General features: G+C 36.7%; 1 protein-coding gene across 2 annotated transcripts in view; it reads left to right on the forward strand.

Annotated features, from left to right (window-relative positions):
• sh2d3ca (SH2 domain containing 3Ca) overlaps positions 1-26254 on the forward strand; it is a 76482-nt gene that overhangs the window by 40791 nt on the left and 9437 nt on the right. The window contains exons 5-8 of one of the 2 annotated variants that reach the window (XM_038283648.1): positions 18421-18549; positions 23135-23284; positions 25525-25802; positions 25904-25981. In XM_038283648.1, coding sequence (XP_038139576.1) covers positions 18421-18549; positions 23135-23284; positions 25525-25802; positions 25904-25981 — 635 coding nt within the window. The remainder of the gene's footprint in view (positions 1-18420; positions 18550-23134; positions 23285-25524; positions 25803-25903; positions 25982-26254) is intronic. The other variant, XM_038283649.1, reaches the window with a different exon arrangement.

Below are 26254 nucleotides of genomic sequence, written 5' to 3' on the forward strand. Positions count from 1 at the left end.
TTTTACATGCTGATATGATGTGTTAACTGTGCTTTGGTGCTGTCTATAAAATGAATTTGGTGGGTTGAATTCTGGAGAATCTAAGCTTTCCAACGATGTCTAACATGTCATTTGAGAAGATAGGCTATTATATAGTAGATATAATCAGTGTAATTGGTGACCTGCTTTTCTGAATGTATTTGTCATACAGGCGCGCTGGAAGCTGTTTCAAGCGAGGGGGGCTGATGGCTGGGTTGGAAAACACATGACGTCATTATGTTGAGGGCTGTGGCTGACGTTTTTAACATATAACGAATATTGTAGGCCTACATTTGTCGCCAAAAACTGCCATTTAAAATGCATCGGAACAAAGCATGAACATTTTAAACTTTATTTCTTCTCTTTTAATCATTCAAAACAGACAACAGCTCCCAATCAACAGGATCAGGAATACTTGAATAAAACATGGCCTAAATATAGCCTAAACTGAGCATTGAACGTCTTGAAAGTCCATTCGACTATGGATATGGGGAATGATTTCATATCTGAAACAAAAAACACACACACACAAAAAAAAAAAAATTAACTAATTTCATATTTTGTCACTAAATAGCTTAATACAGACATAAAATTTAGTGATATGCAGCCTTATTCTAGCATAGACTTCTTCAGCCTCAGGACTTAGATGAATAGGCACATAAATAATGCTAAATGCGGCAGTATAGGGGAATTAAAACCATTTCTTACCTCGAAATAGTCAGAAATACGTTTCTGCTGCCTATTGCTAGCCATGCCTAAACGAATGTGAGGTGGCGGAAGCCTCTGGGGGAGTAGCCTGTTTTTTATGAAATATTAAAATAATGAATCATTAGTTTATATCTTATACACAGCCCATCATTTTAATCCCATATCAAACACAGTCTTTAAAAAAATAAATACATAAATAATTTCATGTTTTTAAGTACAATATTATTTTACTCCACAGCCCCCACCATGGGGGGCTGATGCTATGACGAGGGAGGCTGCAGCCCCCGCAGCACCCCCCTTCCCGTGCCACTGTTGTCATATGCAAATTTGTCTCACTTTCTCAGAATCTGTGTTGGAATCAGGGGTGATTTAATTGGCCACCCAGTTCTCCATGAGAAAAACTGACGACTAAAGGAAAAAAGCTATGGGAACAGATCACACAAATGAAAACACAACTGGGCATACAATAGGACACCGTGATAACTGCCTCCCACCAGCTATGTTTTCCTCTTCGGTACACTTCAATGCACATGACGGAGCAATGCACGCATGGATCACATTAACCTCTCTCTCCTCTTCTAACACTAGTGCCCGCACCCAAACATTTTTCCTTCTAAGGGAAACGCCAGCTGGGGCATGTAGAGTATTGACTAACCATGGCAACAGCATCAATAGGTGTGGCATTGAGGAGTAATCTATAAAGCTGTTTGCAAATATTCACTATTTTCTACTTTGATGTGTTGTAATTAAAATCTGACCATCTTTCTGTTGTTTCAATAAGGTACTTAAAAGATGCATTTTTCTGAGAAGTTTTCATGCTCTTACATAATGTAAGCAGTATATTCAGAAAGAAAATTACATTTTCATTTTTTTCATGTTTTTGTAAACTTTTATTGATAAAATGCTAAATATTTCAAGCTAGTTTTTCCAGTCTTTGCCAGTTTTTCAGCAAAAATTTACACCCCAGTTCAGCATGTCTTTGAACATTTGCTCCAGTGCCAAGCAATCACAGCATTTTTTTTTAAATGCAGACTTTGTGGACCTTCCGTTTGCTTAATGCTGCTGATCAAGTCTCAAATGCATTGTTTTGTTATTAGCGTACCTTATTTGAAAGGTTTAAGTTCGAGCCACATAATAAATCACATATAGGTTGTCATTCTAATACCAAGGTGTACAATAATAATCATAAAAAATATATTGGGTGCAATATTGACAGAATGTTACACTTCAACCACCATTTAGTAAATTCTGCTAGTCTTGCTGGAGAGGCCTCCACTCCACTTGATGCCCACAGATATGGTGTATTTATAGTGAAAGGGGTGAAAAAGCTATTGTAGAGTGAATTATAAAGTTATTATAGACATGGTGGTGAAGGAAAACAACTGTAAGAGGTTTCGCAATCATAGTCAGTAGCGGTAGTATTGCAATTGCAATACTACCAAAAAAAGTTTTGTATTGCACAACCCTATACTGTATCTCAAATCACCAAAAATATGATTTTTTTTTATTTAATGAAAATTTTCAAAAAACAGACGCAGGTGTGTGGTAACAGCAGATCCTAATAAAAACTTTTAATTCTGCCATTGGACTTCTTATATCCAACCCAGATTCAGAGCTTGATTTCAGCTTAGTAGTTGTTGTTTTTTATTAATTTGATACGGTTCCATAGCATCCTCCAATAGCATAAACAGATATGAACAGAATAAATAGCCATAACAGTCCACTCTGATCTTTTTCTCTAAGTACACTTTAGAGATTAGTTTTTTCTCCTCTGTCATCCTCCTCGCTGACAATGATTGCAGAATAAACTTTGTCATATCGTCAAGCCTTTTTAGTCACAGTTCAATCACAATGTATTTTAAGCATTGCTCAAATCGAGGCTTGCACCTATTTTTTAAAATTCCCTGGTCTTAGCATTCCAGGAGTGCACACACCTCCAAATTGCACATAGATTGAATGCTGGAAGAAAAAAAGGACTTATATGATTATATATGATTTTTATTTCTGCAATAAATACATTTACTCAAATCAAATGTTTGATTTTTAAAAATATGTCAGTGTGACAATATATTTCCACATTTATTCAGGTTTTCAAGTCATAGCATATTTTAAAGCTTTTGAAACCTTGTTCCCAGTGGTCTCATTACTTGTGAAGGCCACCATATGGAGCAAAATTCTATTAATTTGCAAACATGTTCTCCAATCATGGCAACTCAATGTGTGTGGCTCCATTGCTCTGTCATTAGCAGATGTATTAGGCTAATCTGATTTAGGATGAACCAAGTAACTGATTTCATTCAGAGATGTATTTAATTAGCTCTGTGTAATCTCTAATCAGCCACTGCGTCCTATCCAGGATGTGCTTGATGCTTCTTTAATAACTATACATCTGTGCAGCTAAACAAAACCTAGTAATCTTGCTTGTTGGCAGGTATGTGTGAGCTCCTTGTTTGCGCAGAAGGCTTTCTCTTTGAGTCTCTGCTTGTTGTGCAATGTTGATTTAAAACAGGGAGCCTGGTTGTGTGGAGGCTTTGGGGAAATTTATGTTTACCTCCAACACTGTTGTGTTTGTGTGTTCGACAGAGAGGAGATGTGGCACCTATAGGCCTGCTTAGCACATAGACCACGGGCTTAGAGCCGAGGGAAATAATCGCCGTAATACTTACCAGCCCAAGTTCATTAAAGCATTCTGTCTTTCTGTTTTTTCTTTTTGTTTTTTCGTGCATTAGCCTGATTAAAAGTTTCTATGAACCTATTTTCTTTTCTTTCTATTTACTTCTCTCATGCGGTAACCCCCCCTCCTCCTATTTCCTTTTCATTGAGCCAGAATTTGCTCTTATGAGCCAGCCCTGAACTGATTTGAAGAAACTAAAATAAATGAGCCCAAAAAGGAAGGAGTTCAATCACCACACTGTCAGCATTCTGAATGCCTGCATGATGTTGATAAGAAACAAATAAGACTCATACAAAGAGGCACACAGAGGACATTTAGCCCTTCAGGCAGCTGATAGTCATCATACATCTTTTACTACGATGACAGCTACACACATAATGCACACACTTAAGTTTCACTCTCAGTAATGGTCTTCTCATCAAAGTGTTGATATATGTTGCTCGGATGGTGGATCAGCAAAAGGGAAAGAGAAACGGAAGAGAGGTTAGTGGGATTTATAGCCGGAAACATAATCCAGGTAAACACGTAAATCAGAGAAGTAAAATGGATATTAAAGCATGAATGATGGATATAAAGTTGCTTTTGTTTTCTGTTGAACCCTTTCATATTCCATAGAGTGGGCTTTTATTAATACTGATTCGTAATTAAATTACATTCGTTTTAGCATTAGGTTTTTCTTAAAAGTGGAGTGATTTACAATGTCTAAACCTATAGCTAACTGCAAGCTGCATGGCTGCTCTTCAACTAATCTGACCTCGCTCTATCGGTTCATGCGGCTGAGTTGCTGTCGTTCGCAAACATTTTTCTTTTTTTATGATACGGCTGATAGTTGACTGGAAAACATTTTAAGGCTGGATTAGATGCACAGGTGGCATCCTAGCACAGTTCAATGCTGGAGTTCATTGAGCTCCTGAGAGAGACCCATTCTTTAACGAATGTTTGTAAAAACACTCTGAATGCCATAGGTATTTCATTTTACACATCGGTGATTGGAACATCTGATTCTATTAATTAGAGAGATGAGCAAATACTTTGGCAAGTGGAGCAGAGACCCAAAGTTTTGGTCAAAACAGGTAAATAATAGACCTCATTGAAATCCCTAACAATGGTGTTAGATTTATTGTTCCAACATCACTGAGGCTGCAACTAACGATCATTTTGTAAATTGATTAATCTGTTGATTATTTTTTCGATAACTTGATTAATATTCGGAGCGCCAAAGATTCTTTTAAGAGGAGTTTTTATAAAATGAAACCAAGTTAAACTCAAACTTTTCCACTTGTGGAGTTCTGGATAGATGTCCATATTGACAGACAAATTTTTTTTATTATCCTAAATGCACAATTTTAATAATTTTTAACAATCATGGTATAATTACTGTTCTAAGTGGGTCGCTCTGTCAGCTAAAGGCATGTTTTACAGTCTCTATTCTCCCAATAATGATTAATCGATTACAAAATCAGTTGACGATTATTTCAGCGATTGATCCAATTGATTGTTTCAGTCCTAAACATCACTAGTATTTAATAAACCCTGCTTATTATAAAAGGTGTTTTATAAATCACATCAGTACTAAAACAACATTATAAGGACATTTTACCATTATGTGAAGTCAATTGTATAAGTCCTGATGAGGTTATGAAGTTAAGAAGTAAGGGCTGTTTTTTTTCTTCTTCTGGGTTAGAAACAACTTTAGAAACGATGTTAAATTATTCTCTATAAACTTAAATAAAAAAAGAGTGTTTAAAATTTATTCAGTAGTGAGTTAAGAAGGATGAAGAACTGCATACTACTTGGATGTAAAATAATTGCCATCAAGGCTTTGTCAAGCTGCTGCCTACCTTTGTGAAGCAAGAAAAAGACTAATACAAAGTGACTCCAGTATAACATTTTATTGCCTACCTGGAATGGGTGACAATAGCTAAATAAACTTTTGACTCTCAAAATGGTATCGGTGCCCTATTTTTGGTACTCACCCATACCACCAATTTAGTGCTGGATCAGGGCCCCACCTGATACTTGTATCCGTATCGGTGCAACACTAATCTTAAGTGAAAGGAATGGAAGGTGATACTTAAGAGGAGGCTTTAAAATTGACCAACGAGAGTTGAAGGGGCTTTCAGGAGGCAGAAACCCTATTTTGATTGTATTATTACAGAAAACTTAAATCTGCTAGTTTCCAAAAAGCTACTTTCAGTCTCTTGAGGATAATAGTTTCACAACCAGGGTTTAGATTAGAGAAGAGACAGGGAGTTGACAGGAATATTGATTGCCCAGGATCACCTGCAAATATCACAGCAATTAAACTTTAGAAAGAGAAGATTGTGAATTGAGGACTCTCTTTCCCCCGGGGTTGTTTCTGTCAGACTACACAGAAGCTTTGCCCTTTCCTTTGATTGTTGGAGGTAGTGCATTTATTGTTACTCTACTACAGAGCTTTTCCCCTTCTCTCACCTACACCCCCTGGTTGCCTTGCATTGATACTTTAACTTTTTCCCCTCATGGGCTTTTTAGAATACATTAAATAGGCAGACTAGGGCAGAAAAAAGTGAACTGCAGAAGAAAATAGACATTTTCAAACAGGGGCTTCTTGCAGTCTCAGTGGGGGGTTGAGTTTATGTCATATCCTGTCCACCAGCTGTCAGTCAGTGCAGGGGGGTGTCCTCTCTGACACCAGGCTGACTGACAGCTCACAGTAGTACTTTGTATATGCGTGTTTGTGACTATAGAGATATATTACATCAGCATCTAGCTGCCTCCAGGGGTGGATGCTCTACTTGAACGTACATGAAGGAGACAGTCATTGTTAATGACACTAGAAGGTCACTGTTATCACTCTCATAGTGGAGCGTGTACCAGTTGTCCTCACCGTTTCTCCCTAAAGAAACCAGTTTGTTTCCTGATGCGCAGTGATCAAATGACACATGAGCTGTCACTGATGTGTCTTTTTCAGTGCCAGGAATATCTCAGTCCTAATGACTGTTTGTGCTCATGGACAATAGGATAGAGTGATGCTTTTAAGGTTATATGTCAAGTTAAGTGATTTTTTTACACAAGCTTATGTAGACAGGTGCACTTTCCACAGGTTTTTGACAACCCTGATTTTATTATAACTTCACTCTCTTCTGGTTTGGTTGGATTTTATTTTCCTGAAGTGTTTTCATATGAGGTCAAAGAAAGCAATACATTTTTTTTATAATTTGCATTTGCTCTGCTTACTGAAGGCTTCAAAATATAGATGATGCACTAAAAACAGCTATTTTTACAGAAGCATATTGGAACCAATTGTAACGGAAATTGGTTCTGTTGTTTTTCTTTAAGTTTTCTGTTTCAAGTTTAGCCAGGTTTTTCATTGTTTTCTAGCCTTTTTGGTGTGTCTGGATTCATTTAAGTTGCTTAGGTTTTTTTGTCTGTCTTCTGCTGCCTCCTTGTGTTCTTTTCCCTTGGCTTCCTCGTCAGCTCTAATCACACCTGCTCCCTATCAGCTCATTAGCTCTACCTTTGTTTAGTCAGCCATAAATACACTCCCTCTGCAGTCCCTCTTTGCTGCTTCCTCATCTTACCTTTCCTCACCCTGGCTCCTTGATGGTTTTCCCCTGATGTCTCCATGGTTCTGGTTTGTGTTTGATTTTTATGTCGGATTTTTGGATTCCTGTTTTTGTTTAACATTTTTAAGTTGGATTTTTGGATGCCTGTTTTTGTTTGCCTGATCTCTGATTAAACCCTCCAAGAACTCAGCTTCTGCTTTTGGGTCCAATCAACAACCTTAAAACCAAATCTTGACACCATTAAGACCTTTAACAAAGTCAGATTAAAGTTTTACTTTATAAGTAATAAGCATCACATTAGAAGAGCTTGACGGAAACATCAAACTTTAAATGAACCTACTAAATTAATCCAAAAACTTTTTCACTCTCACTCGATGTAGTGTTTGACTTCTTTAAGAAGCATAAATGCACTTAAGAGGTGATGGATCTTTTTACTTTGCATGACCCATCCACCAGCAGCACCTACTTCCATATTGGAATCAATTTATTTTTTCCCCCCAGCTTTTAGTTTCATTACAATTTCACAATTACAGAACAACAAAATTCACTCTCTGCATCCCCTTGGGGAGCAGTGTTGGGGTTAAGGGTCTTTGCTTAGGGAGCCAGAGTGGCACTCTGTGGGAGTGGGGCTTGAACTCAGAACGTCTGGATTCTAAGAGCAATGCCCTAACCACTAGGCCGCCAATCCCATCCACTTACTTTCAATGTCTCCAAGTCACATGAAGCATCTCTAGCTGACATGCCAAAGGAATTAAAACTCACCTGATTGCAACACATTGATTGAAATCTCAATACATCATTGATCTGTGGTCCGCGTTAGCTTTCTCACTCTACTTTCTATTTATTACAGCCAAGCATGTCTAATTCTTTCTTTCTTATTTTCCTTTTAGTTTTTTTGAAATATTAAAAATTCTTATTTTGTTTTTTCAAAATCTTAACAGTTCCCTCAATATTCGCATCACATTTTGATGGAAACACTGTTTGTACAGCTGGTTAAGCTGTAGACAGGTGGTTCTTCAGTTTCCAATTCATGACTTCCAGCAGCCAACTTTAACTTTTTTTTTACCGTATTTTCACGACTATAAGGCGCACTTAAACGTCTTTTTTTTCCCTCAAAATGTGCGGTGCGCCCTATGGTGCGGTGCGCCCTATGTGTGTTGTAACTGCGACTTTTGAGACCACCTCATTGAGGAGATGATGAAAGAGTGGCTGAATGTAAGGAGACCAGGTGTTTTTTTTTTCCACTCATCACCATCGCTGTTAATATGTAACTCCATGCGTGCCCATCTCACAGCTGATGTGAAAAACATGGGGAAACAAATTAACCCTGTGCTCGCTGTTCAACCGCTCGACATCGGTGTGAACCGGACCCAGCAGGTGCAGCAGAAGCAGCGAGTTTACATGCAAAGTAAATGGTTGACGCGCGTATAGGTGCAGCAAAAGGTCCTGCAGCGCGTTTTGAGCAGCAGGAGCGTTTAAGCATCTGCCAACGCGCTGCTGCTGCTCGAGATGGAAAAATTGAAGTTTTGCTGCTGGACGCGCTGCATCAACCAATCAGAGAAGCTGATCTGGGAGCTGACAGCGAGACAGGCATAGCGCTCTGATGACATATGATATTAACGCAAATGGAAAAGGCTGGATGGATGAGGAGATGATGAAAGCGTGGCTGAGGGAGGTGTAGCCTATGTGAGGAGACCAGGTGGTTTTTTCCACGCATCACCATCGCTGCGTGCCCATCTCACAGCCGATGTGAAAAAAAAGGTGAATCAAATTAACGCTGTGCTCGCCGTTATCCCGGGGGTCTGACAAAGGAACTTCAATCGCTCAACATCGGTGTGAAGCGGCCGTTCAAAGTAAGGCTGCGAGCGGCGTGGGAGCGATGGATGGCCGACAGAGACCACAGTTTCAGGATAAGTGGAACGCAGCGCCTGGCAAGTTACGCCACCATTTGCGGATGGATTGTTGATGCTTGGACTAACGTGTCTGCTGGCTCTATTGTTCAAGCTTTCGCAAAAGCCGGCATCATTTCCAAGGAGCCGCCCGGCACGGAAAGTGACTCTGACAGCGAAGAAGAAGGGGAAACTGGCATGTCGGATTTAGCGCAGCTGTTTAATTCAGAAACAGAGGATGAGGACTTTGAGGGGTTTGATTAATACTTTGTAATAAATACTTGAATAAAGCACAATCATACTCAGTTTTGCTCCAGCTCTATTTTTCTACCTGAAAACTTAATTCAACAGCAGCCTCTGGGCCGCGGCGCATCCGGGCTCACCTCTGCAGGTGTTTTTTCATCTAAATAATCTAAATCTTTTTAAGTGAGAAAGTCCACCTGAAAATTTAATCATTGCAGTCAGTTCATCCAGATTATTATCCTGCCTATGTTTTAAGTTAATTTATGCGTCAATAAACGAAGAAGAAGGGGAAACTGGCATGTCGGATTTAGCGCAGCTGTTTAATTCAGAAACAGAGGATGAGGACTTTGAGGGGTTTGATTAATACTCTGTAATAAATACTTGAATAAAGCACAATCATACTCAGTTTTGCTCCCGCTCTATTTTTCTACCTGAAAACTTAATTCAACAGCAGCCTCTGGGCCGCGGCGCATCCGGGCTCACCTCCGCAGGTGTTTTTTCATCTAAATAATCTAAATCTTTTTAAGTGAGAAAGTCCACCTGAAAATTTAATCATTGCAGTCAGTTCATCCAGATTATTATCCTGCCTATGTTTTAAGTTAATTTATGCGTCAATAAACTGTATCAGAGGAGTAATCACAGCCCTGTGTCATCAGCGATGTGTCTCTCACGGCCGGTTCCCAGGTTTGAATAATACTTTGTAATAAATACACCTTGCAGCTTTATTTGCTGTGATCAGTGGGAATAAAGTAGTTTTTATATCTTTTTAAGTGGGAAAATCCACCTGAGAGGACATGTACCTGTATATAAAAAACGCGCCCTATAGTCCGGTGCGCCTTATGTGTGTGTTAAATACAGAAATGGGACACATAACTGAGACTGCGCCTTTTAGTCCGGTGCGCCTTATGGTCGTGAAAATACGGTACTTGCCTGCTTGTTACGAGGTCTTCAGTTGAGTGGATTTTGAAACTGTAAAAGTTTAAACCCTTGCATGCATTTCCATTTTTATAGGTTTACTATGTAGCGTGAATCATTTCCATGCTTCAATTGTAGTTGTCATTATTGTGAATAATGGTTTCTAATTGGTGTTTTCTACACCTTCATTTACTTAAAGCCTGTTGTATTTCATAACATGTACTCTCTTTATTGCAACTGTCCCTATTATCTCCAATAAATCCTCAAGATCGACCCAAGACAATTCACCCAACCACCGCTAAAGGTTCATTATCGGTTTTTAGTTTATTGTTCACTGTAGTAAAGCATTTTTTGAGAGTTAATGGGGTCAAAATATTGTATAAGTGATTAAAACTGATTTAATTTTATTGTTATATATTTTCTTATATAGTTTACATGACACAATATTTCGATTTTACAATGATTTTGATTTTTGTCCAGGAAAGTTTATTAAAATATGACAAATGAAAACCAAAATAATAATGAAAGAATCTGTGTACCCTTGCAGACAATTTCTATCTTTAATCCTGAAAAAGTCAATTACGAAAAAATGATAACTGAAAATATCAGTGAGGTGAAAGGGCGAAACAACTATCACTTCTCCAGTACTCCTTACATCTTTTGATGTGAGATTTTTGCTAAATCTACCAGTTTGTTGCACTTCAAATTGTCATAATTTTTTTTAATCATCATCTAGTATATCAAAAAAAGACCACAATTCAGCTATTTGGTCAAATTACACACTTAAACTACTACACCAGTATTTACATTTTGCTGTGAAATAGCAGCTGCTTTATTTGTATCATTTGAAGCAGAATTTGTTTTGCATCCCACTACACCTGTTTCTGTCAAGACAAATAAAGAGGTTTAATGTTACATAAAATCTCATTTAATGCTGATATCATTTACCATGAAACTCAAAGTGCATCTCTAAGACTGCCTGTGAATTTAATAGAGGAAACCAGGCTGGAGGAACTGCAAAGCAATCAGAGCAATCTGGAAGTAGTGACATTGTGTACATATATACACATAAAGCTCTATAACATGCATATACCAAGTTGTAAAATCTGGTAAAGTGGGAGATTTGAGGTTTCAGAGATTTTTATTTCCAATGGTCCAGGTCTCCTTCACCAGAGAAAAATAGGAGATACCTGGATGAGGAGGGATGAAAAGACGAGCAGAAGAGTTGATAAACGTTGAGATAAACGTTGAGAAATGCTATCTGGGACCTGAACCTTTGGTGTTGTAGTCTGCTTAGCCAGGAGGTGGTATCAACCCCCCACCCCACCCCCGACTCACCTCGCACACATATGAGTCCACACCCCCGCTCGTTGTCACCAAGGCTCAGAGTGTTACCGTGACAACGGGGTTAGAGGCTGTCCCCCGGCCAAAGAAGAAAGACCCGGCATTCTGAGGCGAGCTTAGAACCGAGCGTGGCCGTCTGTTTGGAGTGCATTCTTCTCCTTTGTTTGGTGCTGAATGCATTCCTTCTTTTGCACCTTGCAGACTTGCTTGTAAATGCCAGATGCTTTATTTCTTTGCTGCAGGTTTTCATATTTGTCAGCAAACATTTTCCATTTCATTTACCAATTCTGCTTCACTCCCAGAGGCTAGGGGCTTTAGTTATTTTCTCGCCATTTTGCTCCCACAGTAAGGAAAAACTAGCCTGATTTGAAAAATACTGCACAGTGATACACTTACACAGACCTGCTGAGAGCCTTGGCTAGGCCCAGCACCAAATAATAGGATATGGGCGTCCACCTGTGGCACTTTTACATTTGATATATAGCTATACATATATTTATATAAAGCTGTACACAGATATTTAGTCCCAACATAAGTATATATTGAATAAGCGAACAAAATGTAAAGTTAGCTAAGTTTATAAATATTCCCTATTATCCAATACATGGGTATTTGTTTAGCCTATTATCTATATTTAATATGACTTGTTGATATTTTTACTCCTGGCTCATTTCTGTTTCGCTTCAGCTAATATTGTGTGGACAAAACTTGCAGAAACGATTATGTTTCTTTATAAAGTCGGTGTTATAGAGTTCTAGCTGTTTTTTTTCTGAGCACTTTCCCTCTCGGGGTCAGCTGTCTGAGCACAGTGTGCTGATCAGGGCACATTGCAAAGACCAGACAGAAGCTGCTGTAGCCAAAAGATTATCTCTGACTGTGAACCTCACACTGAGGACAGCTTTTGTTGGTGTTGTGAAAAACAATGTAAAACAAAATCTAAATCAGGCTAAAAGACAACTTTAAAGTTATTTCTTCTAGTATCTCTGAGCTCATCCTAAATTTTGTCATTTGTCTCCTTAGGTAAACTCTGCTTTGCACTCATTTAAAGAGCTGCACGTATTCAGTGAGACTTAGGAGCGGTTTTTGTTCTTATAAGATTTTTATTTGGTGGTGTGCATTATTTATGACATAAATAATAGCATCAATGATTTAATAATTATTTCTGTATTTTGTACTCATATTAATGTAATTTTTTGGGAGGCTTCTGACTTAAATAGCCTACCTGCAGTAGTGATGCTCTCAAAGAGCCCTGAACTGACCATTAAAATGCTTTGATCTAGTTTAAACCAGTATTTCAAACTTGATTTTGGCATTCCTAATTATAATAATTCATTCTGAAGCAGAGAATCACACAGAGGATACTGGACAGAGTTTATAACTAGTTCAGAGCAACAACTAATTCATAGATCTGCTGTAAGACACTCATCAGGCAACAAACTGTGTGTAATATATGCATCAATATGTGCATATATTTTCAGTTTCTCCCCATTATCACCCTTTTTTTCTTTCCAATGGTTCCTTTTTATATATTTTCTTCATGATTTTCAGTGATAGTGATGTCAGTTTTCAATTGGGGAGGGAGTTTAAAACCCATGAGGCGAAACATCTTAATTGGCCTGCAGAGAGAACTGTAGGCTAAAATGAAGTTTGGTGAAAATGAGGTGATGGATCACACTTTATGTTTAACTCATTTTCACATATTTCTTGTCTTTCGATGTGGCTTACTTTTGTTAGGGGTTTTTTTTCTGGTGCCCTAAGAATACCTGAATTTTGAAGAACTCACAGATTTTCCATATATACAGTAAGATGCAATAGATCCACCCTAACTGATGCAGTTATTGTGCACCATCACACACATCAATCCTTTTTACCCTCCCTGGGGAAACAAAGTCCTGCATCAGCTGCTAAATTGCCTAAACTCCCTCTCATCTGCTAATGGGCTACCTGTCTTCCTCCATGTCTGCTTGTCCGTCTACATTAATGAGTTTCTGTTGTTTGTCTGTCTGCCTCTATGTCCTCCTGAATGTCTGATGTCCTGTCTTTATGCGTGCTTTTATTCACGTCTTTATAGAGAAGAGTTCCTGCTGTGAACTTGCATGTTCCCACCTTTCATGTCTGCTCTCCTGCCCTGTGCTCACATCGACAACCCATTCAAAACAAGATTGTTTTTTTTTTATATTTAAACGTTTCCCTGCTATAATTAGGATTCTCCTTACTGCCCATTTATGGCTGTTTTGTCACTCAATCCACACTTGTATGAAATAAAAGCCATTTTCATTGGTTACAGTTTATTAGGGATGTCTCAATACTAGTTTTTCTTTTCCAATCCCATACCCATATTGCATCTTTGAGGAATGACCAATACCAATATTAACCCGAAACGAAATAAATAAAGCATGCTGTAACTTTTTTATAGTGAGGAATGTTCAAAAAGGCTTCATCAAATGAAAACACTCAAGCAGAAACAATAGCCAATAACAAGTATGAAAACAAATGGCCCATTTACTACTTACCAGTGAGTTACATAAACTTAAACATAAAAAAAAACATTCAACTACTGAACTGACAATACATTTGAAGACAGAAAACTTTCATATTTATGCTTCTCCTATACTGACAGGTTTTGCACTCAGCATACAGCGTCTGCTTCTCTGTTAGCAGAGCAGTTACTGTGATCATGTTGGCTCTTTGTGCAACAAAAATGCTTTAAGAAAGAAAAGCTGCAGCGGACTCAACAATATTAGCTGAATGCTTCTATTAGTATGCTTATAACAGAGATTAGAAGGATATAATCTGATATTTGTTTTTTGGGCTCATATTGGACCAATTTGTGATATCAGTATTGGATTAGGAAAGAAAAAAACTTTTAAAAAGTAAACTCTTAAATACAACTATAAAAACTTAAATATCAAAAAGAAACATAATGTTGACCATTGAAGCGTTTCTGAATATGTCCTGCTGCATATCGATGATCCAGGTAGAAAAATCGACAGAATTTAAGTATGTTTTTTTGAAATGATTCTTCTTTCTTAAGATGTTTATTCTCTTCTCGAAGTCACTTCTTGAGTCTAAAGAGTTACAGATAAACTCCATGCGTTTAAGTTTTTTCAATGTGACATCCATTCCAAAGATCCTGTGGCATTGTTTTCTAATTTGTTTTATTACACCCTGCTTCTCTGAATGTGTTTGTACTCCAGTAAGTTATCATACAGTTGACTTCTTGAGTGTTGGTAATCTTTCAAGTAATGTTTTTTTATTTCTATGAGAATTTCTATGAGTATTTAAAAAATAACTTGAAGTTGTTGTTTGTTAAAGGAGGTCAAAAGTTGCCCTTTTACCTTCCTAAATAAATTTGGTTTGGAAATATGCATATTTGAAATGTTTGAAATTTTACCTTCCTTAAGTTTCTTAGCTTTGCTAATTTATGCCACAAAAACTAGTTATTCTCTCTACTTAGGAAAAGTTATCTGCCAATTTTTTGTGCCTGTAGTCCTAAATGGCCACACACTAAAAGTATAGTTTAGAAAATACAAAAAAAAAAAAAAAACATGGAAGTGGTAGATTTATTTGTTAAACCAGAAAAGCAAACAAAAACTCCTACCAAATGGAATTGAAACTAAGCAGTCAGGATAGTAAAGGGTATCCTCTCGGTCTCTGTAGTTGCTATAATAACATCACATTAGTCATTGTCACTGCCTCCCATTCTACTTATTCTCATTGTTTCCCTTTTGCCATCGGGTAATATATCCTTCTGAGAGCCATGTTTTATTCTCTTTCACATCATTTCAGAACTCTTCCTGCTTTCCATCACTTCTTTTTCTCATACTTTAGATCTAATTTGTCTGGGAGATCAGAACTCTGATGTCATTCCTAAATTGAATGCAATTTGAAAAAGATTTGAAAAAGAAGAAAAAAGACAGACGTACTGTTTTTGCTAGACTAGACTAACCGAAATGCAAATAAATCGTAACTTATTTCTCTTTATCTTACATTTAATCTTAAGATTATTCACACTCCAAGCTGGTTTAGATTTAACTTTCAATGTGCGAAAATGTTTCTTTCAAAATGTTGCAGGCATCTAAGAGGAATCATAAAAACAAAAAGGATTAGTTTTTATTCTTGTTTATCTTCTATTTAATGGTGGCATGTTGCAATTATCTATATATTTTCAATAATTAATGGAAAAGTATTTATTCGCATACAGAATCCAAATCCAGTTTAGAATGAATATTTGATTAGTAGTTGCTATTGATGATTTCCATGTCAAAAGCAGAAGCCTTCCCTGCTATCTGGGTAATATTTAGCTCTCTCCACATATTTTCTGTGAGACTGAAGTTGTGACTATACCTTTAAGGTTGACCTTTGTATTTTTCACTAGAATAACAGAAACTTTCATAGGAGCAGAATATTATTTATTCATTTATCTTGGAGGAATTCTATGTGTGGCAGTCATAAATAAGTCAAGAATTGCCTCACAAAACAATGTTATTTTATTAAATTCTTTATTTGTTTTTCCATCCCACATAATTACACAACACATTTCTTATTTTCAGGATGTTGTAGCATAAACAAACTGGTTATCCTTTAAGCTTCATAACCAATGCTTTTTTCCCTCCAGACGGTCTTATGGCACATGGGATTTCAAAGGTTGTGAAGAAAAGCACTCAGGTTTTGTTTGATATACACTTGGGTAACAGCCTACTGTTGCAGAAACAACACCTTATAGGTGTTGACAGAACAGGATACAGGATTTTTTTTTTTTGTCATAGGAATTTAGAGTCAGTTTTGTTGTCTTCATATATCAGAATACAGAGACGCATTGTCTTTTTTTTAACTCACTTTCTAATACCTATATTGTTTGTTGGACTCCATCAAAGTTTCTCCTATAATGTCTTCCTATTTCATGAAACCTGTCATAAATAGAGCCATGTTGACAGTTCAATTTTCCTCATAACCCTTCACATATAGATATGTATGTACACACGCCCATACACTCACACATACACAGACCTTGACTCCACTGTGGAGCATCAGTTCCATTGCAGGGTCCTCTTGTGTTTCCACAGAGATAGGGAAAAGCAATAACTGCACACTTGACCCCTTTGCTTTTTATTGGCCTGCTCTCACCTTCACACAGACCCACTTACACACACCTTCAATCTAATCTGGGAGACCTAGCCTCCGTGGTGATATTCCTCCATCCTCCCCTGAGGATTAAAGGATAGAAGAGGGGGGAAAGGAGAGAGGGAAGTTAATAATTTCACCTCACTGGGACCTGAAGAAGATAAGATTTTGTGTTTGGCTCTCGTATCACATGCGGACGCTTGTGCAGCAAGGAGCAAAACACGCTGTACATAAAGGGGTCATTACAGCTTCCCATCTTCAGTCATTGTCCCTTAAAACTCTGACGACATTCCTGCCAGAACTTTATTAAGAAAGTGGAAGTGGGGATGTTTGTGGATACTTGATGGTTAGACAATGAATATCTCTTTCCTGGATAAAAAGAGCAACCGAATCAGGGTAATTATTAGAAAAAAGAAACAGAGACCAGCCTTAGCGACAGAGTTGTTTATTGTTTATTCTGGCTGCGAGTCTCTTTCCTCATACTGGCAGTCAGAAAGATTTGTCTTCGCTCTCTATTCCTTTGTGGATATTTATTTTTGTGCAGATTTGTGTCAAAGTTTGTGTGCATGTCAAAATACATTTGTTTGTGCCTAGTGGATTAAGATGTTAGGTTGCTTGTCTGAACTTAATCTTTTTACAGTAATAAGTCGCTGCAGAGTCTCATTTAAGGAGTTCCATTTTGTCTTCATGCAAATAGCTGTTGATCAGATCAGGTGACCTGGAAGGAATTAAAAAGGATTTATTGAAAATTGAAGATAAGGTAATTAATTATGGATTATATGTATATCCATATAAATCCATATAATTTAAAAGTATTCTGCAAAACATTTATATGAAAAGGCTGGATTTAGACCTTTCTTATTGATCAGAGAGGCGTTAACACACAGAGCCTTAGTTGTGCATGCAAAAAGCCTTTTCTGCCATTTACACCATCAAGTTTGTTGCGTTTAATTGAGGCTCATCCTAGGGACACTTTGACATGTGGAAGGAAGAAGCTGCAGATCAAACTAACGACCATTCAATTAGTGCAAAACCTCTTGAGCCTTTAACCACACAGGTCTCAAAGAAAGAAAAATATCCCCTAATGAGTTGAACTTGTTTCTAATTCAGACTTTTATTGCTGAAGGGACTTTTTATGGGGTTTTTTTCATACTTTTTTCCTTCAGGTTGTCATTTTTGAAACATAAATTAGATACGCTGTGTATTTGCTCTCTGTGTCTCAGCTCCAGGTTTTGTTAAGCTTTGGTCGGCAAAAGCAGACTTTACAAAATTACAACAACAAAAAAGTAACTGCATCATTCAACAAATTTTAGTCTGCTAATGCTGCTCTGAACTGTTATGTTTATATTATAGAAATAAGTGACATCCTGTTGTTGTGTGAGCATTTGCTGTTAAACAGGGTTTTTCTGTTATTTTAAAATTTGCATTTTAAAGCATCTAAATCATCTTATTTTACTCGTTAATGCATTCTGTAGTACTAAAATGGCTATCTATTACCTTAAATCTGAGATTAGATAAATGCTGAAAATATTTGCAAACCCTGACTTTTCCATATTGGCCCAAAGTTGAACGTTTCGAAGGATAAGACAAAGCAGCATTGCTGTTTTTCTGGTCATCTTGCAGCACGATGAATGAATGTGTATATGGGTTTGAGCTGCTACTTTACATTTTGATGCTTCCCTGCAGTGCTACCTTCTTATTTATTTGTTTATATGCATAGCATAAATGCATTGCTCCTTATAAATAATGAATGAATGAAATGAAAATGGATTTATCTTCCATTTCTGAACATTATTTTTTCGCTTTCTCCTCCTCAACATTCACAAGGACCTGTAGAAAGGTTTACTTTAGTTTCGTAACTTAAATATTTGTATAATATAGGTGTTGTTCTCAGAAAAATTAAACCAGTTAAACCTGTATTAATGGGTAATTTTTCTATATTTCTTATTTGTTGCAGTTCTCAAAGGAGAAATACCTTTTGGAGTCTCCCCCTGAGAAGCTTCGTAAAGAACTGGAAGAGGAGTTGAAACTGAGCCCCTCTGACATCAGGAGCCATGGCTGGTACCATGGACACATACCCAGAGAGGTATGAGTCATTCTGGTTTCTTTACTCGAGGTTAAGTGGACAAGGAGTTAAGTAAAGACTTTAAAACTGCTGTGCAAAACTTTTTAATTCCGTATTCCACATTTATAATAGTGTTTATGAACATCCAAAGGTGTCTTCTGATTCACAAATCTATTCCTGTGTTCAGAAAGGTTTGTTCTTTTTGTCTGAAAAAACAAAAATAACCCAAACATAAACCAGAAGTGTCAAAAGTATTCATGTTTAAAAACACTTGTAGAAGTTAGAGTATCAACTTAAGCTTTTTACTCAAATAAAAGTATAAAAGTACAATTTTTAAAACTGCTACCGGTACTATAAAAGTAAATGTAATGCAGGAAAAAGTATTGAGGAGAGATGCTTTAAACTTTATACTGGTTACTGCACTACCCATTGAAGTAGCATTAAAACTTTCTTAATTTTCTTAGTTTTATAACTAATTGTAATAGTGTCAAATTTTACTTGACAAATCTTGAAAAACTATTTATTTTGGTATATGGAGAATAGCAAGTTTGTGAAGTGATGAATCCAACCACAAAGAAATGAATTGTCTGGATGAACCAAATTATTTTGATGTTTTTTATTTTTCTTTTAAATACCAACAGACATAATAAAAATGACATCAAATGAGATTAAATGGAACAGATTTAATGAGTCTATTTTTTAAATGTAAGTATAAAGTAGAGATAACTGTATTTCTACTTTGTTATTTAACACAAACAAACCATCATACAGTATGGCTCTTACAAAGTCATTGTTCTTGTAAAAAATGATCAAACTAATGCTAAAAATACAACATTGCTATCATATTTGTACCCTTTTTTAAACTTTCAACACAGAAAAACAGAAACAACAGTACTAGGTAGCCTTTGAGGTGTTTGGTGGCTCTTTAGCAGTTCCTTGTCAACAGTTTCAATAAAATCTGGGATTTCATTAGTTGGATTTGTCATTGATTGGAGTGAATGTTATTTGACTTTAATTGTCTATATCCTAACTACTTTAGGGAAGCTTCCTCACTAACTTTTAACTAAGTTTGCAGTTAAAAGCTGGAGAGAGCAGATTCTTCTTACCTGGTATTTTCTCCACTTTGCTTGCAGTCATCAACTCCAGGCATCGCTATTCGTATTAGAAAATACAGTCCTTGCACGAGGTCCTCGTTATTATTTATCAGAAATACTTGTTCAGTGGTTTATAAACAAATGGAGAATGCTAGAGGTTTTAGTAAGCATCTCTTGCTTTTATAGGATTCTGAAAGAACCTTACAAGGCGATAATTGTTATCTATCAGCTCCCTGTGATTTACTTCCATGTGGTGCAGTACCTCAAATGGGACAACAGGGACATGATTTCCATAAATGATGTAGAGCAAACACTCTCTTACTGAAACAGGCTGCTGATGTAGCCTCGCTCTGGATCTGGCCACAAGTTTGTTTGTTTTTTGTTTTTTTTCACATGATGTGTAGGCTTACATATGTCTGTTTATTCATTAACATAAAATTCCTATTAGATCCAGATTAAAGCTTGAAAATACTTTCTGTGTTGCTTTGCGTGCAGCCGTTTGGACCATGTTGATACAGTATATATTTACACTCATAATCTCCTTTTGTTTTATAACAGTATCTTTCTAATCATACTAGTTGCAAGTCCAGTACCAATAGATGGTGTTTTTTTTTTTTTTACCAGATTTTTAGCTAAAAATGACGTCTTATCCAGAATGTAGTTGTTATTTTTGGTGTTCTTGTAAGCAAGAAGTTGTGAATTTAAAACAAAACAAACTGTTATTTTTTGCTCTTCTGTCATTTTTGTGTTCCGTGCACCACCTTTTCCTTATTTTTATTATTATTATGCAAGTATTAAAAATGTCCAGTTGCACAAGATGACTGTGGAGGGATCTGACAGACAGTGAGGAATATCAATTAGACATTGGATGCAGATTGGTGTCATTGGTTTCAAAAATAAAAAGGAAAAATAAATTAAAGATTACTATATACAATCATTATTGCTAATGAATGATTAGTGTGGAAGCTGAATTTTACAGTTCGTCCACTTTTACCCAACAATATGTTTATATTAGGCTGTTTGTAGGAGGTCAGAATAAAACAGGATGTTGATAAATGTTATTACACCATCTGAAACCATTTGTGAAGTTCAGCCAAGAAATAAAATGTGTCTGTGTGGCTGTTGGCATACAATTTTGTTAATAATTGCACACATCAGTTTTTTTTTCATGGATTCTTTTACTATTGCATTTTATGTGCATCTAGATGCTAAAACGGTAGAAATAGTGAAATAGAGTATAAATCAATGGTACCTAAAAACAACATGTTAACATTTTGTCTATGCTTTTATCTGTAATGCTATTTTTTCTTTTCACCAAATGTTACTTTATTTTGCCATTAGCAAATCCTCTTATTGGTATTGGAAGCAGAGATGATGAGAGACTTGCTGTAACAACAAATTTAGAAAACAAAACACAATGTTGACATTTTAAGTTATCAACCAGTTGACCTGTTAGGCTGGCGTCTCATACTCTTGTTCCTTCAATGAACAAACTGGGCTTTGCTTACTGCTGACAGCATTCTGTCTGTTTATTTCCTTGAAAATAGGGACCTTTATCTTAATGCTGAGCTTTCAAAAGCCAGCAAAAAAATGTCCACATTTAGCCTTTTTCATGACTAATAGAACTGGATCCTTACAACAGCAGAAAAGGAGCAATATTTCTGCAGAACTTCCCCTCTTCTCGTCGTCTGCTGAAGTTTTGCACTCTGCTTAAGAATAGCAGCCCTTAATGGAGCACTTTATCTTTTAAACAGATCGTAATACCTTCCGCAATTCGTTATACTTATTTTGAACAGCTGAAAAATGCTTATTACATCTTTTTTAGTTAGTTATTACTCAAGAAAATATTTGTAGTGAGTTTGCTATCTCCTAGATATGGCAGAAAAAGATCACATTTGAATTTATGAACTTTTGTCATTAGTCTGGCGAAAAAAATGTCAAGTTCTGTTTAATTTTATATACATATATAAGTTATTATCAGATATCTTAAGGCATATGAGTAGAGACTAACTGATGGTATCAGGTTTAATGTTTTATTTTTCTAAAAAGTTTCTTTATTAAAAAACTTTTTATACTTTTTAGTTTTCAAAGAGACCAACACAAAGTACACAAATGAAATAGTTTTAGATATCTCACCATTTCTCCATTCTGGCTTCACAAAATTTAATCCAGGTCAAATAAATCAGCAACTTTTGAGGGGATCAGTGCTCATAAATCGAGCAAATGTAATACAGAATTCATTAAGATACACTTGTGCTTATAATCCCTTAGTATTAGCAGAGTGATTACTCCGACAACATCTCTGGCTTTGAAAGCGCAGTTTAGGCAGTTTACTCACTGAACGACACTGATTAATGAATCCCATCATCTGTCACAGCTCGGCAGCAATTGCTTTAGCGTTCAGAAGGAGGGAGACTCTGCCAAACAGACAGCTGCGTATGCTGCTGATGTACGCAGTTGAGTTTCCCAGCTGGTGACAAAGACACAAACAAACAGCCTGGATGCACATGTGGCTTCTTATATCGTCGCTCTTGATCCGCATGTGCCTCCCTTCCAGATTTGAATCTACCATCTGCATGTCTTCCCTCATTTCATTTACATAAAATATTCAAATATTCATGGCTTTGCCACATTTTGAACTTTGGGGGGGAAACCCCAGGCCAGGTTACCAAAACAGTGTTTAGTGGCATCATTTTACACAAATCCTTCAGTTAAATCCAATCCTTCCTCACTAATTATATACCTTGATATTCTCTTGTCATTTTTCTATTGTTGAATTGCCTCATTTCTGAAGAAACTGCAAATCTTCTCTTTCATAATTTGTCTTTTTGTTATTTCCCTTAAGCTATTCATTTAGGTATAAAGAATTAAAAAACAAACCTAGTCCCTTTAGTAGAAAGACATTCAACTGTGGGGGAGATAAAAGGCTGTGCATGAATTTTAAGCCTTTGATCTGTGTATGTGCTGCCTCCTGCTGGTCTGTGACACTTTCTTCTTTTTGGCTTTGTAGCGCTGCATATTTCATTGATTGTTTAAAGAATTCAACCCCTTTTGCTTCTTTCAAAAGCCGTCTCCCTATGGGGTTGTTTTATAGACATACTGCTCAGGCTGATTTTACTTTCTGTTTTTCTACACCCACTATTTGAAAAATATTTGGGATTTCTTCTCCAAAGCTCCTTTAAAAATAGAAACACAAGTGTGATTCTAGTTAACAGTGATATGTGCAGCCTGATGCTGTTAGCTTGTCCATGAACAGATCATTTGTTTCTTTAGTTCCTCTTTATTTGTATTGAAGAACTTAACTTAAATTAGCTAAACAGTGTGATACATGTTTAGTTGGCAACACAAATTTCAGAGAAACTGTTTCACAGATTTCTTTGTTCATTTTTTTAATCTTTCAAATTGTGACACAAACACACATGCCACTACTGATAGAGCCAAATTTTTTTTTATCTCTAATCTGTTTAAAGCATCGTTATGCAACTTAAAATTTCTCTTTTTCTCCTGTCTAGGTGTCCGAGTCTCTGGTTTTGCGAAATGGGGATTTCCTTGTGCGAGATTCTCTGACCAATGTTGGTGATTATGTTCTGACCTGTCGGTGGGACAATGAGGTTCTCCACTATAAGATCAGCAAAGTTCTGGTGAAATCCAATGAGACTAAGGTACATAAACATCTCAGAGAGAGAGGGGGTCTCAGGCTCTAGCTCACTTAGAGCCAATGTCCTTCAGGTTTAAGAGGCATCTCTGTGCAACATACCTGTAGCAAATGCTTAAAAGATCCTATTCAGTATTTAAAATGTGTGGTTAAACAGATACAAAATCAAAGGTTGTATATAAGTAGCCTCTTAGGACTTTTAGTTTAAGTGTTAGACCACGCTGTATGTGTTGGAGACTGTAAGTATAAAAGTTTTTTTTTTTAAACTTTATCCAGATATGTTATTAAATGGTGTTTTGCATTTAAAAATGTATGTAAAGTTGGAAATAGCTCTATATTCAGAATACCTAATTATCCTGACAAAACTCACAATCAGAAAATCAAAACCCTTCACTAAATATATCTCTGATCTCCATTCTGTTACAATTAGTGTTGCGGCGATGCCATTTTTTGGCCCCGATACTGATACCCGATACCTGGCTGTGCAGTATCGGCCGATACCGATGCCATAATGTAAAATTATTGCCATCATGGCTTTGTCACGCTGCTGCCTACCTTTGTGAAGCAGGAAAAAATCTAATACAAAGTGAATCCAGTAGAACTTTTTATTGCCTACCAGGAGTGGGTGACAATAGTTGAATAAACTTATGGCTCTCAAAATGGTATCGGTGCCCTATTTGTTGGTACTCGCCGATACCAATACCACCATTTTAGGGCAGTATCGGGGCCCCGTCCGATACTGGTATCGGTATCGGTGCAACACTAGTTACAATTGATGCTTAGTGCCATCCATTTATCTCATTATCTAAACTGAAAGAAGAATGAAATGAATTCCTGAAACAAAACTGATGGACTAATCCATAAGATTTACCTGGGAATCACAATTAATGCACACATTTTCACCAAGCTTTTTCTGGAAAATATTCAGTAGTTTCAAATAAATCAGTACCTTCTTTTTCACTTTATTTACAGTAGCATCTTGAAAATCCATACATACCCTTAAAATATTAACATGGAGCAAAGTAAAACTGAATACTCAAAAGAAAAACGTAAAAGAACCAAGACTGTGACAGTAACAATAAGCCTTGACATTTGATAACAAAGTTGTAAAAACTTTCAAGTGGCGTACAGAGAGACTCTACTTCAGGTTCAAAACGTCTATTTATCTCGCTTGATAAGTGACTAAGATACTTTTTTTAAACTTATTCACATCTGGAGTTGAGTTTAAATTAAAACTGGGTTTAACTGATAGAAGATTATGGAAATCCTGCTCCAAAACCTTGGGTTAAAAAAGGACATGAATGGACATCTCCAACAAAAGATGAGATGTTTTTATTTATTTATTTATTTATTTTGAAATTCTTAGTTAGTTTTTTTTAATAACTGTGAAAAACAAATTTAATCTTCCTTATTCTTTTTTTTCCCCATTTTAAAATACAATTTATCAGTGGAAAAGTTTTTAAATAGACAGTGAGAATATGATATCAACATGTGATTCAAAATGACCAACAAAAGCATTACTGAAAAAATGAACACAAAGTTCTTTAGAAATGAAATTTCCAGTACCCTGATCAGTCAGTTAAAGTAATCTTTTTATTATCTTGTACATTCAGTATAAATAAATCTGATTAGAAATGTTTGTAAAAGAATTTGAGAATCTTTATTTCTATTTTGGTGTAGAAAACAGATGAAAAAACTCTTCCAAAACACATAAAACATCTGGACCAAGAAGTGTCCTAGTTTGTCTGGCTTTGTGTCCAAAGATGAAGGAAGTCTCAAACCACCTAAATGGTGTAAATACATGAGCTAATATTAATAACACATTTGCTTGGATAAGATCTCTGCTCAATGAGCTAATGGTTGCAACATGGGTGATATCATGAGAATATTTCATTTGTACCAGACATGTGGTATGGCCTATTGTAAATGTTTCCCCTATTTAACTCCTCCTGCTTTATCTCAGCAAGTAAACACGAATTCTGCATTAATAACTGAAGAGAAAAATTACTTTGCCAAGAAAAGATTTCTCTGCTCATTTGATAATTTTGGTAATGTTATTTTTGCTACTATGATGTAGTTGTTTCAATTTAACCAACTTTGTTCCTGCTTACTGATCATTTTATTGTGTTTTTACCATCACTGTTCTTGTATAGTTAGGATTAAAAGATATTTTTTTGTACTCACTTTCTAACATGTTTTAATATTCCAGGTGTTTAAAATGTAAACTCTCTTTCTCATATTCCCCAGGTGCAGTATATGTTGGAGTCAGACAGTTTTGACTCCGTTCAGGAGCTTGTGCGTTTTTACGTTGGCCAACGCAAAGCGGTCTCCCAGTCCAGCAGCGCCCACATCTACTGTCCCGTCAGTAGGACTCTACCTCTGCGCTACCTGGAGGCAACCTTCGCCCTCTCCAACAGCAAGCATGGCTCTGCCTACTCGCCATCCAGCCAGAGGGGTGCGTACATCAAGAGGCGGAGCGTCACCATGACCGACGGGCTGACGACAGAAAAGATGATGCCTCACAGGTGAGATGGTGGTGACATGATCGTTCTTTGGAAGCTCTTTTCTTTTTCACAGCATTGTGAAAAACATTTGTATTAATTGTAAATGTTGTATACATAATCAGTGACTCAGACAGCCCCAGTCCTGTTGAGACACCAGCAGCACCACCAGAACCAGAGCCGGAGCCTTTGTCCGATTACAGGTTGTGTTTATGTTTGTGACAACAGTGAATATCCTTTGCACTATGATAGTGCACGGCCTTTCCACCCTCCTACCACCCCCTCACTTCACAGAGACCTGTAGCACCTCCCTTTGTGATGACAGCTGTTCAGTCCCACACTCACTCCTACTCTTTTTTATTAATGACTCTACTAGAAATGAGCAGACACATTTATAGGCATAATAAAAATGTGCATCAGTATTCAATGTTTTTAATATTTCAGGCTTTGTCACATAGCAACCAGACATTTCAATA

This window comes from Cyprinodon tularosa, unplaced genomic scaffold (genome assembly GCF_016077235.1).
Source record: "Cyprinodon tularosa strain WSP-4 unplaced genomic scaffold, ASM1607723v1 ctg196, whole genome shotgun sequence".
NCBI classification, from domain to species: Eukaryota; Metazoa; Chordata; class Actinopteri; order Cyprinodontiformes; family Cyprinodontidae; genus Cyprinodon; species Cyprinodon tularosa.